At 37.4% G+C, this 14,300-nt stretch overlaps 1 protein-coding gene across 1 annotated transcript; it reads left to right on the top strand.

The window, feature by feature from the left end:
- Window positions 1-934: 934 nt before the first annotated feature.
- Window positions 935-14,112, top strand: LOC107739734 (AT-hook-containing transcription factor-like). The gene is made up of 20 exons (XM_016551936.1): window positions 935-1,728; window positions 2,205-2,508; window positions 3,778-3,852; window positions 6,053-6,209; window positions 7,111-7,238; window positions 7,366-7,425; window positions 7,506-7,624; window positions 7,836-8,001; window positions 8,095-8,267; window positions 8,348-8,515; window positions 9,424-9,670; window positions 9,800-9,900; window positions 10,277-10,569; window positions 11,314-11,470; window positions 12,556-12,705; window positions 12,804-12,916; window positions 13,071-13,199; window positions 13,291-13,383; window positions 13,479-13,571; window positions 13,904-14,112. The coding sequence occupies exons 1-20, from the start codon at window positions 1,007-1,009 to the stop codon at window positions 14,110-14,112; spliced, it is 3,657 nt and encodes a 1,218-aa protein (XP_016407422.1). The 5' UTR covers window positions 935-1,006.
- Window positions 14,113-14,300: the final 188 nt, after the last annotated feature.

Below are 14,300 nucleotides of genomic sequence, written 5' to 3'. Positions count from 1 at the left end.
TATACCGAGCGTTATATTTATACTGATCGTTTTCTTTGCTCACACACAGACACCGTGTCACCAGACAAGACATCTGTCGTGTTGCGCCGCAATAAAGTCTGTCTACACTGGACGCGACAAAGCGACCTTTGCACATCATCTGAACTGTGTGTCAGTAGGTCATAAATAGAATGCGGCATCAGTTTACTGTCGGGAATTTGTCGTGTCGCGCTGCGCCACATCCAGTGTAGACCGCATCACTGCTCGCGTCCAGGGTAGACAAAGTGAGAGCCACGCAGATGCACGTGAACTCTGAATTCCGTTCACTTCCGTGTCTATTAAAGGAATAGTTCACCCAAAAATGAAAATTTTGACATTAATTACTCACCCTCATGTTCTTCCAAACCCGTAAGATCTCCGTTCATCTTCGGAACACAAATTAAGATATTTTTGATGGAATCTGAGAGCTCTCTGACCCTCCCATAGACAGCAAGGGTCCTTACACAAAGCAAAGCTGACACAAAACAGCATGTGCAATTTACGTTCAGTGGATACTCACCAAAATGGCGCTAGGATGATGTGGAGGAGACGAATTGTTGAATAAAGTCGTTTTTTTTTTCTTCTGCGCACAAAAAGTATTCTCATAGCTTTGTTCAGCTTTGACATCACAAGAATACATTACATGTAAAATAAATAGAAAAACAATTGCAATACTATTTCACAATGTTACCGTTTTTAACTGTATTTTTTATCAAATACTGTAAATGCAGGCTTGGTGAGTGAAAGAGACAAAAACATTTTAACGACCCCAAACTTTTAAATGGTAGTATAAGTATCATAAAAATATTCCATATGGTCTAAAAGGTTTTCATTCACTTTCTCTCTTTTTTTAGAGGAAGAACACAAAACAAAAGATGACCGAAGTGTTTTGTTGGAAGATTGGACTGACGATGAGGACAGTACAGGGAGCCCAACAATCCACAGTCACAAATTAAACTCTTTCCCGCAGAGAGAGACAGTGCTAGACATGACTGATGCGGAAACAGAAGAGAAAGAAACCTGTGAAGATGCTCAGAGATTCATGGATCAAACATTTCCTGTCACAGAAGAGATGGCATCTATGTTTAAAAGGGTGAAGAGCTGTGATTACAGTGAAATCTCTGAAAATATTCTAATTTCAGGAATCCCAGAGCATTCTGAGCAAAGTGATTCTGAGGAACTTGAGGAAACCAATGGACAATTTCTGCCAGTCTCACATCGTATCTCACAAAACACTTCTAATCTCATCAGTTTTCCCCATTTGTCCTCAGAGGAACTGATGAATAACTGTGGAATTGAAGCTGAGACTTTTCCAGAGGCAGACATTAGGGCAGAGTCGTCTCTTAGAACCCCTAAAACATACCACACAGTTAGATCAAAAGGGGAGGAGATTAAACACAAGGTTACACCTCAAACTTCAGCCAGAAGCCCTGTAATAAAAATCAGACTTGGAAAAACACACCAAGATGGTACGAGTGGACAAAAAGTAGGGTTACACTGTCCTAACCACAATCTGCAGCCTCCAACGCCCTCTCCCAGAAAAACAAACCCAGCTTCCTGTGACGATCAGGTTTCCATTCCAGCGCAGTGCATTTCTAAAGCAAGCGTCTCCCCCTCAGAGCGTTCGCCACCTCCTACACCTCACCGGTCTTCAGCAATAAAGAACCACAGAACCTCCAAAACCTCTCACACTGATCCAGATGACGTCAGGTGAGTTGAAAAATAGACACAAATTCATTATTTGATTAATGTGACCCATGATTTGTTAATGAGTTCACCCCTAATTAAAATAAGTTTTTACTTATCAATATACAATATATAAATCTCTCTGTAAATAATAGATAAATATAGATAAAGTAGAATTATGATAGAATAGAAAGTGTTAGAGTTAGAGGGTCAAATAAAGGTGGAACAGATGTGTTTTTAGTCGTTTCTTGAAGATGGGTAAGGACTCAGCTGCTCAGATTGATTTGATTTAATTTTTATTAATATAAAAAATAATATAAAAAATGGTCTCAAAAAATACATGTACATATGAAATATTATATATTTATATAAAATACAGTAAACTTAGAATGTGATTAGTCCATACTGAGTATTTACTTAAACATAGAATGTGAGTAGTCCATACTTAGTCCAATTTAGCATTATTTTTTAACTGATTATTGATGTATATGTATTCTTAGGAAAGGACAGCTGAGTCACCCTTTACCTGATTTCTCCAAAGTGGAGCCGAGGGTACGCTTCCCGAAAAAGAGTGGATACAAACCTCCTAAAAGCCGTCAACCTCCTGATGATAGAACTTCACACCCGGATCTTCCTGTAGTGTTCAAGTCCCCTGCTGAGATTGTGAGAGAGGTCCTTTTGAGCAGCTCTGATAGGTCTCCAGGAAGCCCCTCCATCAGTGGGGCCCACAAGCATCTGCACAGCACAGTACCAGAGGAGTTCCGCTGCCCCCAGCAGGCCAGCACACTGATGCAGCAGCTGCAGGTATATAAGGAGTAAATCATGAACATGCTGTTTAAAGTGAAATACTAGTATACTATTTACTGCATAGTATACAGTCGATAAGATTTTTAAAAAAATGTTTTTTATGTCTCTTATGCTCACATAAAATACAAAAAACACATTGTGAAATAATTTTGTCATGTCATTTATTTCTGTGATATAAAAGTTGAATTTTCAGAAGCCGTTGCTCCAGTCCTCAGTGTCACATGATTCTTCAGAAATCATTCTAAAATGCTTTGCTTTTGCTTAATATGTTTGTGGAAACTGTTATTATTTTTTCAGGATTCTTTGAATGGAGAGTTCAAAAGAACAGAATTTATTTGAAATAGAAATCATTTGTAACATGATAAATTACTTTACTGTCAATTTTGATCAATTTAATGCATCTTTGCTGAATAAAAAATATTAATATTTCTTAAAGGGGTGGCCGAATACCTCAAGTGTGTGACGGAAATGTTACGCCCCTTAAAATATTGTGAAAATATTGTGATGCCCTGTCCGGCCGGAGCACTATAATTAAAACGAGGCATTTGTTGCATCCATTGGGAACATAATTACGGATTATAATGACTTATACTGTCTTTTTATGCGTTGTGTTGCATGTAAACGCGTAAACAAAACCAATAGTGATGTAGGTATGTGGGGGCGTGTTAGAACGAGCCGTTTTAGGAGGGCGTGGACGAGTCTTAACTTTTATAAAGAATATCTCTTTGGATTTGAGACTTTAGTCTTTGCAACTTTACAGATCTTCTTTATACACCAAGAGCTTGTAACACTCCAAAGAGAAAGGAAAAATTTAAATCGCATCATATGACCCCTTTAAATATTAAATATTAGTTTCGTAATTTAAAAAAATATATATACTAACCCCAAACTTTTGAACAGTGTATACTGTGAAAGCAAATCAAACCATATACATTATGCAACAATAAACATTTTAAACAGTAATATTCTACATATTTTACATATTTGCAAAAGTAGTATGAGATGTTAAAAGGCTGGTTGATATTCGAGAGGGAATTAAAGAGGGAAGTTTAAATTGAATTGCATTGTGGGATACAGTTTCCCTTTGCAGTGTGCACTATGTTTTGACAAATTTTATTTATTTATTTTAATATAGGGAGTGTAGCATTACAAACATTGACACTCAAAATGATGCTGATTTATCCAAGAGGCTAAAAGATAAAGCCATCTGTTATGTTTCTTTATCTATGTCTTTTATTTTTTCCTCTCTCTCTCTTTTTCTCACAGGAGGACTATAACAGGCTGCTTACCAAGTACGCAGAAGCTGAAAATACTATCGATCGACTTCGCCTTGAAGCAAAGGTTGGCTTCACAGACTGTGTTTATGGTTTTATGCTTTTTTCCCTTCATCTGAAGGTTGACGTGAATTCAGTGCCATACTCTCCCTCGTATCAGCAGGCCTGTCTCATTTCTGCGTGTGGTCTGATGTCGGCGAGAGCTATTTTTAGACTCCTCAGGCTGAGTCAACACACTATAAATGCAGAATCTCTTTTGTGACCGCCATAATCACAGCCCTCAGTTTAGCAGCGCCACCGTATTCAAGCACAAGCTCATTCTCAAACTCTGATTGTAATGTTTTTCCTCCAATGAAAGGCCTGCAGAAAGGGCTTACCTCAGATGACAAAGCGTTTTAGAGAAACACTAGCAAACAAACTGAGACAATAAGCAGTGTACATACAAAAGCATTACTTGTACAAATCATTATATTATTTGCATACTAGTTTATGAACACAAATGTTTTTTTACACAGTTAATGCACAAATTGTTGCTAAAATACAGTAATTCCGCATTTTTTTTTCAATAATTTCCTTTAAATGGAATTGAATGCAGCACATTATCTATGAAAAAAAACAGAGAATTATATATTTAAACTGATTAAATATTTATATTGATTCACAGCCTAATTGGCATTATCATTTATTTTGATGAAATGAGCTCTGTTTATTTGTCTGAGAAGGTCATACATTGCTTCAGTGTAGAAAACAGTTAGTAAACAGAACTGTGTCAAATGACAAAGTGACCTGAAACAATTCGGGGCCTGAGCCATCAACAGGATTAAAAAAGGATGTGATGTCATGTCTACCTTCGCTGTTACATAAGAAGTCAGCGTTACACAGTGCAAAATTACTAACGGTGCATACATTTTCAGAGCAACATTGGTAATTAGTTAATGTAGCTAATTTTAGGCTATTTCTCTGTTCGGTTTTACATCTCCAGCTGCATTTTCTCTAATGCTCATTAAGTTCTTCCCCCACATGCCCTGGCCATCTGCCTCTGCTTTAACAGACACAACAGCTTGAGATAAACAGGGTTCATTCACTTTAATCCCTTATTGAACTACTTAGTTGTAGTTTCTTATTTATGTGGGAATAGGTGTGGGTGATAAATGATAAAACTCTAGAAATGGAAATGGCCTTTGCAATCACTTGAAATTCAGACAGAAATATATAGCATTTATTTTATGTAGGGTAGTGGTCAACGAGTCAAACACTTCTCATAAATGACAATATTATCATCATCATATATATTAAGTACAGCAGATTTTGGAAAAATAAAAATGTAAGAATAAATAAAACATTTATTTATTTTGCGTACCCCATGTGAAAATTGTAAGCATAGGCTGGTAAAACTGCTAATTGAGATCTGATGATCTGCTTCTAGTATTGATCCTGTAATTATATTGATTGTGTTTGAAAATGGGTGATTTTATTCAAAAGACTCAGAGGTCATGTTGAGGTTGTGTTCAGTATGATTTAGTGTCTCAGAGACTTATCAAGAGGGGACGGTCATTCGACCTCCATTAGATTTCAGCACACAAAACCCATTTAAGTCACGAGTGTGTGTGGGTGTGTGTGGGTGTGTGGGTGGGTGGTGAAGTGCATGGATATCAGCCTATTGACATTGTGTTTTCAGTGCGTTTCTCTATCCATTGTCTTATCGGTAAGTCCAGCAGTGGAAAACACCATTAAATGGCCTGTTTTATGAGCCCTTTATTGTACATGAGTCTCCTTTGTGCTCCTTTGTGGTTCAAGTCACTAGTCTGCAGCAAATCTGAGGGTCTGTCACATGGGCGGGCAAAACAGGGCTGTATTTCTCTGATGGTCTCAGCATCAACACAATAGATGCATGGTGACACAGTCCTTATGTTCTTCGCACTATATATTGGGAAACAGAAATTGTTTGTGATACTTAAAATCAGATGTTACCAATTATAAGATAAACATACTTTTTTTCCACATTTAACCTTTTTAGTCCTAAAGGTACAGTCTACCATGTAAACATGCATTTAAATAGATTTTATATAGAGCACAGGGTTGACTTGAATGTGTTCACACAAGACTCTTATTGATTTTCTAGCATTACAAGACATTATGCATAGTAATGGGCCTGTAGATTGTTGGCAAAGTAGATTTTTCAGACAGATGGTTGCTGATTTCTTTGTCATTTTTTGGCCCTTTAACCATCAACTCATAATTGTTGTGTATGTGCTGTGTGTTTTCAGGTTGGTCTCTGTTCTGAACCCCCAAAACCCAGTACAGCTATCCTGTCAGGTGTTATTCAGGAAGCGTCAAAGGTCATAACGCTCAGTTTTCCTCAAGCGCAGAGGGCAGAGTTCGGCACAGGCTCTGCTCACCTGATCCAGCAGAGGGATCACTCAGGTACATCACACTGACACTTTAAAACTGTGTGCTTGTATTGTGTATTTAAAAATCACACAATTATCATACTCAAACAGATGTGTTATCATACTCAAACATATATTCTGTAAATAGTTCAAAACACAGCAGATTTTTATTTTTGGCTGATTTCTTTTTTGTAGTAATTCAACATATACACTGGAATATATATTTGTGTTATTTTTGCAACCTGTGGACTTTGAATTGGTTTTCTGAGGTTTTATTGACGTCTTTCCACAATTGAAACACTGATTGAGCGATTGCAAGGCATGATACATTTCACTAAGTTGTACTTTTTCTTTCAACATATCTTCTGATGTTTATTCATGTGTATTTTGTGATATTATTTTACATTTACATTGTCATTTAGCAGACGCTTTTATCCAAAGCGACTTACAAATGAGGATAATGGAAGCAATCGAAATCAACAAAAGAGCAATTATATGCAAGTGCTATAACAAGTTTCAGTTAGCTTAACGCAGTACACGTAGCAAGGTTTTTTTGTATTATATAATAAATTAAAACAAATAGATAGAATACAAAAAGATTAGAGAAGCTAGAGTTAGTTTTTTTTTGTTTTTTTTGAAGAAAACAAGCAGTTAGTAAATGAATAGAGTGCAAGTATAAAAGGGACAAGTTTTTTTAAAGAATAGAGTGTGCTAGAGTTAGAGGGAATACTATAAGGAAGAGACGTCTACAGGCAGTCTGTGACATCATATTAAAAAGCGTCAAAACCACATTTATGCTTGAATTTGATGCCTTGCATCAAATTTTAAATAAAAATTTAATTTCATAACTGTCTTATAATCTCTTCTAAATGACTTTGCAGTCAAACTGAACAATTTTGTTAAATCATCTCAAAATTGCTTTATTCACATCGTAGAAAACTGCAGAAAAACACCAACTCGTCCTTCCTCTGTGAACTCGGTCAGCTTGAGGAGGTCTGGATCTCTCACTGCAAACCACCTAACAGAGACTCTGACCAAACAAACTCAAAGATTTCAGCTACAGGTACTTTAAAATAAGCAGTTTTAACTTTAATCGATGACCGTCATTATGTCAAAATTCATATTAACAGGCATTTTATTTTAACAGCAGTGCTTTGAACCCTAAATCTTTTTTTTCTTTGTTTTTTCAGGTTGATGCTTTTGAGGCACTTCTAAAGAATGGGAAGCTCAAGCCCTGTGAACAGATAAAGGTACGCTGATGCTTTTCAAAAAATTTGATTTTTTTTTAAAGACATGAAGTCAGACTGACTCTGAACTGACTCATCTACAGGGTCTCTCCACACTGGCACAGGGGCAGGAGTCTCTTGAACATGCATACCTAGATGCACGAGCCCAGTATCAGATGCAGCAGCAGCGAAAAGGCAGGCATGTCACCTTTGACCCGGACAGGTAGACTCTTTTTATGTGCATGTATAAATACACTACCATTCCAAAATTATTTGAAATTAATACTTTTAAGTGACAAAGACATTTATAATGTCACAAGATTGTTGTATTTTGTTGCTGATGCAAATATTGACAAAGCTGTGTTTCCTGTGCACTTCCTGTGCTGCTGGTTTGTAGTACTTCTATTCATACTGTGTGTTTGTGTGTGACACAGGGACCTAGAAGGTCAGATCTTCAGGTCAGGGATGCGATTGGAGGAGCTGAAGGAGTGGCTGGAGCAAGCAGAACAGAACAAACCCATTTCTGAACCTACTTTAAACCCTCTGCCTCCTTCAGATGTGCTCTGTGTGTCCATGCTGGAGACCGAACCGCTGCCTGAGGTCCTCAGACTTAACCTCCACACCTCACTAACCTTTGACCTCACAGATCTAAAGAACAGAAGTGTACTGATTTCTCCCTTCCCTCTTTCTCAGAGCCCACTGTCTGCTGTCCATCCTGAGGCTTGTGTTGGTGTGGAGGTTAGTTCAGTTAGCGGAGAGAGTGATGCAGACAGAGAGGAGGAAGAAGAGATCCTCCCATTTATTCTTCATCCCCTCCATGTCAAACACCAGCGAGTGGAGAGAGACTTCAGTAAGCTCATGGACTGGTGAGTGACCATTGACCAGCATATGTAAGAACAAACAGCTTTACATGTCAAGCTCAGTCTCTTGTTGTTTTTATACCCAGCTATCAGAGTTTTAAAGAGCTGCCTGGGATGCTGGACCCAGCTGTGACTTTAAAGAGCCATGACTTGCTGGATTTTGGAGACTCTGCTTCTCTTGGGAATACAAGTATAACGGACAGACAACAACACAGGATTTTTAATGAGAAAAAGACGATGACATCTGCTCAGCAGTGAGTCATGAGCCTATTTTACATCAGCTTTACAAATGTTTAGTTTAGTGAATGGTTGGCAACTTAAGGCAGTAAAGAATAGGATGAGTGAACATTAGGTATGTTAGCAATATGTCAGAGAAGAGAGGAATAATGTTTGTGAGTGCCTGATCTTCTCCAGTAATCTGTGAACAATTTCATTATTTAATCATCACTGTGATTGGGCCATACTAACAAACCTTGAGAGAAATGACACTTATCATAGATAAGAATGATTGTACCTTACTAGAGACAACATCTTGGCTGATAAGCCCTGCCCATTTTGAAACAGTGTTATTTTATTATTGTTAATATAGTATTGTAGTATTTATTTCCATTTATTTTATTTTATTTTTATTTTAGTATTAACAATTTTTATTCATAAAATAAGTTATATATTTTGTTTTCTTATTTATTTTATTATCACATTTTTTATTCAGTGTTTTTTTTAATTTTTTTATTTCAGGTTTAGAGTAGTTATTTTCAGTTTCAAGTAATTTTAGGACCATCTTAAACTAAACTAAATGTATAAATGTTCCTTTGGCAACTAACTGAAATAAAGCAAAATATTTTTTTCTATTTTGTTTTAGTTGACATTTATTTTATTATTATTATTTTATTTCAGTGAACGCACCAGTTTTAGTTTATAACACTGTTTAGAAACTCCTCTTCGTATTAACATTCTACCAGCTTATTCTAATTCTGTGATAGAAAGTTAGTTGTCACAGACATCATAATGATATTTCTGTGTTTGTGATCTAAACATCAGCTATATGTTGTTATCAGGTTTAATAAGGTAATTGAGGGTGCCAGCAGTTCAGTCCACTCCACCATTATCAACACCTGGCTGTTTGCGCTCTCATTCATCTCTCCATTCTCTCTTTCTTTAGGCACGCAGCAGCAGATTGTGTCCCTCCCTCCGGCCCATCTGTCAGGTCACAGGTGTGTGACTCTATGGAAACTCACCTAGAGGCTCTTTGCCACTCCTCGGTGTTGCCAGGGCAACCGGGCAGGGAAAGGAAAACAGCAGGAAACAGGAAAACTCAAAGCAGTAGCCTGACCAGCCTGGCAGAGAGCACAGAACCCAGAACTATGGGTTTAAAAGCAAAGGCTAAGACTGTCAGAGCATCCCCTCTGGTCAGTGACTGCTTTATTTGTGATGAACAACACTATATATCATATCTAAAGGATTATTTCTTTATGTGCATGAATAATACTTTTAATATTATTTTAGTAGAGTTCTTACTTGTATTTTTAACACTGTAGGATTGGGTTAAGTCTCCAGAGACAGACAGTGGCTTTATGGGCTCTGAGAGTCAGCTCACTCCTGCAGTACACAGTCCTCTCCAGCAGAGGGCAGTGGCGAGGTATGACGCACCTTCACTTTATAAAGCACTTTGAATTTGATCAGCACTCCAAAGAGAAAGGAAAACTTGAAATCGCATCATATGACCCCTTTAAATAAGAAACCACTGAAATATAATGTGCTAGAGGTGCTTCTGCTCATACTTATGGTTAGGGACTCATCCTGCACTATTTGTGCCTGATACCTCAAATCTTACGGCTCATTGAGGAGGGATGTGCTTTATGTATGAAACTTACAATTTTCCACCTGATGATAAAATGGGAGACAAGATCAACAAAAACCATAAATTTTTCAGAAAATATAAAAATCTGTTTGTCTTTGCTGTCTTAGGGAATTTATACACCTTTATATTCTCCTCTTTTTGATGTCTTCTCCAGTTCCATCGGGCCGTCTGGCCCGCGTACGAACACAGAAAGACCAGAGTCTGCTCCTCCTGCTAGACAGCCTTTTGCCGTCTCCCCCTCTCAATCACAACCCTCTCCAAATACCCAAGGAGAACACCTCACCAAGTCTGAAGGATGCACGGGTCCTGTTAGGAGAAGAAGAGGGGAGGAAATGTGTTCTTCTTCCAGCCTTACTCCCTCATTATCCCCCATTCATTGGCCCAATAGCACCCTCCTGCCCTGGCCGAGCAGCCTGACCAGCCAATCAGAGCATGGGAGTGATCAGGGTGGGTGTAGGTTTGACATTTCACACAAAAAGCATGTAAAAAAAATTGTATACAGAAGACACAATAATAATATAATAACTGGTAAGACCTTACAATAAGATTCAATTTGTAATCAGTAGGCAATGCAATCATGAGTATCTTGAACTAACTAAATAATAATATCACATGCTTTACAGCATTTATTAACCTAATGTTAATTTCTTAATATACAATACTAAAACAATTAAACATTTCAGGCTTGATAAATTAACATAATTTATTTTTAATCTAAATGAACAATCAACAATAGTATATAAAATAACATTAACCTAAAATAATAAATAAAATGAATAATAAAAATAATACATAAAATTGGAAATATATCAACATTAGTTAATAATTGTTTTCTTTTTAATTAATCCAGATTTAAGTTAATGTTAACTTGCGTCCTATTGTCTATATATATATACATTTAGTATCTATATATATACATAACAAAATGAAACGCTTTTGAAAATTCAACCCTGAATCATTTAGAGCATTTTTTTTTTTTTTTTTGCTCTTTCATAATATTTCATGGTATTTATGGCTACTTGCCATAGAAATAGCCAAGGAAGCTGGCATGGCAATAAAACACCAACCAACCATAAAAATATCTTGTCTTGAATAATGCTGATGTTTAAACCCATCATTAATACTGGTCCTGAATTTCTCTTGTCATCCTTTTTCTCTCTCTGCATCCTGCTTATACTCTTCTTTCCTCAGTCCGTTTCTTATCAGGGGATGAGAAATCACAGGATGGCCAGTACCCACAACCAGCCAATCAGCAACTCCGCTCTCACAGAAGCCCTTCCCTCCATGTGCCTTATCACCACGGTGACCACCTGGAAGCCCAAAGTTCTGTTCAGCTAACAAATCAGCAGTGAGTTTCCAAAAGTCTGACATGGCCACTGCAGCACAAACAAGCAGAGATTTATGGCTGCTCTTTTGAGCCAGGGCTTTACTGTAAAGGAGTTCTGGGAAAAACTCCAGTGGTATTAAGTGGTCTCTATGAAATCATTTTTCACTTCACGGCAGCCAGAGTTCCATCTGGATAATTAGATTTATTTTTCATTCTTTCCTTTCTGTGATTCAGCAGGAGTTTGTCTGTCAAATAGACTAGCTGAAGAGTGCACTGGTATGTATTCAGCTCCGCATCAAGAGACCAGCATTAATCACCATTAGCTATTAATAAAACCGTAACCCTCTGTGTGTATTTGATGATTAAAATATTCACCTACCCACATCCACACACCCACCACTTCTAGCAGTGCCTGTAACGCTCTTTTTGGTCCACACTGGAATGGTTATTTCTAAACCCTGTTTTGATCTTAACTCTAACAGAGAAGCAAAACATGACTTGGGACTTTTGAAGAGGACTCGGCTTGCTAAGTTGCTAGCTCGCTCTGTGTTTTTTACGCTCAAAATTATTCCATTTTTAAATAAATTAAAAATGTCATTTATTTCTGTGTTGACAAATCTGAATTTTTTTCCAGCCTTTACTCCAGTCTTCTGTGTCACATGATCTTTCTGAAATCATTCTAAAAAGCCTATTTTGGTGCTTAAGAAACATTTCTGATTATTATTAATGTTGAGAACAGTAGAGCAGATTAATATTTTGGTGGAAACGTGATATACTTTTTTCAGGATTCTTTGACTTACAGAAAGTTCAAAAACGGCATGTATTTAAAAAATAAATTTTATAACATTATCTATTATAAAATATCTTTACTGTCACTTGATCAATTCAGTGTTTAAAAAAAAATTGTAGTGTACCCATAAACCCACACTTAAAATACCCTGTTGTTTTTCCTTTGTTGCAACACCTCATGTATAAACAACTAATCGCATGAAAAAGCCAGAACTGACTTCCAGATAGACATTTTAAAAAAATCTGATTTTAATTACATCCATTTTCTTTCTTCAGATTCCAAAAAATGCCTTTTATATGCTGTTTATGTGTTTCAGAGAGGCTCTTCGATCTCTACAGCAAGAAGTGAACCAACTGAAAGAGAGACTAGAGGGAAATCTGAGACTCTCCAAACCTACCAGTCCTGTCAGAGCGCCCACTTCTGCCATAGAAGATACCAGGGATCAGGCTTCCCCACAGACCACAAGGTACCGGAAATCTATGATCTTAGACTGTCCAAAATGATGTGTGTTACCTAAAACTTTTAATTCATAAAAGTGATTTTATTATGTTCCTTATTTATTAGGTCTTCAGACAGGAGAAGGCAGCAGAAAGAGAGAGGGAGGAATGGAGAACAAGAGAGAGGAAACTCGCCAAGATCCGCATCTTTACCTCGACATCGGCCTCAAACTGATCCAAGTACGTTTAGCTCCATGTTAATCTTTCGAAGTTACAGTAGAATACATAACGAGGCAAACAGATTTTCTTAACGGTCCTAAATCACACTTATATGCAATATTGGTTGTTTGAATCTGTAATTACTTTTTCACCATGTGTCTTATTAACCCTCTAGCGACTAATTCGGAGCTTGTCCAATCTGAGCCACGACCATCAACTTTAAGACATGTCCTGATGTCCCCTATGACATCACGAGGAAGAGGACAAACCAGAGGATTTGGACGTCACAAAGAGGACAGTACATGTAAGAAAAGACCTCATAATTCAACATAAATGACCAGTTTTCATATGATGATCATGAACACATTGTGGTCATTTTAATTAAACATCAGCAGGCAGATCCGACAATAGAGATGGAACCGAATCAAGCCGAGGACCAGAACCTGCCTGCCCACATTGCATGTCAGACCGCACTGGTTCCTTGACACGTAAGCATCTTACCTCCATCATGATAATTGGGTTTAAAATTTACTGAGCTTACATTTTATAAATTATCCTCCTGACTTTACACTATTAATTAAAGGTCCAGTGAGGAGTTGGAGCTCTCCACATCTCTCACAGCCTTCCTGCAGCCATTGCCCATTGTGTGGTGCATTACAAGCCAATAAAAATTTTTGTAATTTTTTTTTCTATCACTATACTGTCTTGCTGAATAAAAGTTAATTTCTTAAAAAAAAAAAATCTTACCCTGATCTTTTGAACGGTAGTATAAATATTATATATTTATATAATATTTATATTACATAATACTATTTATATAATTATTGTATATTTCTTTAATTTAAACTGATTGAACAATTTTTTTTAACAATTAGTTTTAAGTAACATACAACTAACTCCTCTGGTGTCACTGTCCACATCAGACTGAGCATTCTGTGTCCTTTTCCCACAGTTACTTCTCCGGTCCTGTGACGTCACAGGCCTACTCACAACCCTTTAACATCTCAGTCAGTCCCGTCAGAGATGAGAGGCCAGGGGTCAGAGGTCATCGCAGACGATCGGTCTCTTTGGACCATCAGCAGCACACTCTAGACAGCTCTCTGACCCATGCCATCACCGCAGCTAAAAACATGAGAGAGGTCTCGCATCGCATGGCTCACTCTCTGGCCTCAGGACTGCACAGCAGTAGCTTCCTCACCTCATCCTGCACCTACTGACATCAGCGTTTACATCTGTTCATTTAGCAGACGCTTTTATCCAAAGCGACATTTATTCATTTTTATTAGTTTACAAAAACAATTGTTTTTCTCGTAGTGGTGTGACTGATGCAGACATGCAACTCTGCAGTGGAAAATGTGAGATGTCTCAGGTGTGCTGTAGCTACTGTTAGAGCTGATAGCTGCAT

The sequence above is a fragment of the Sinocyclocheilus rhinocerous genome, unplaced genomic scaffold (genome assembly GCF_001515625.1).
Source record: "Sinocyclocheilus rhinocerous isolate Xijiao unplaced genomic scaffold, SAMN03320098_v1.1 scaffold585, whole genome shotgun sequence".
Lineage (NCBI taxonomy): Eukaryota > Metazoa > Chordata > Actinopteri > Cypriniformes > Cyprinidae > Sinocyclocheilus > Sinocyclocheilus rhinocerous.
Note: the sequence above shows the minus strand (reverse complement) of the source record. Positions and strands in the feature narration are given on the sequence as shown.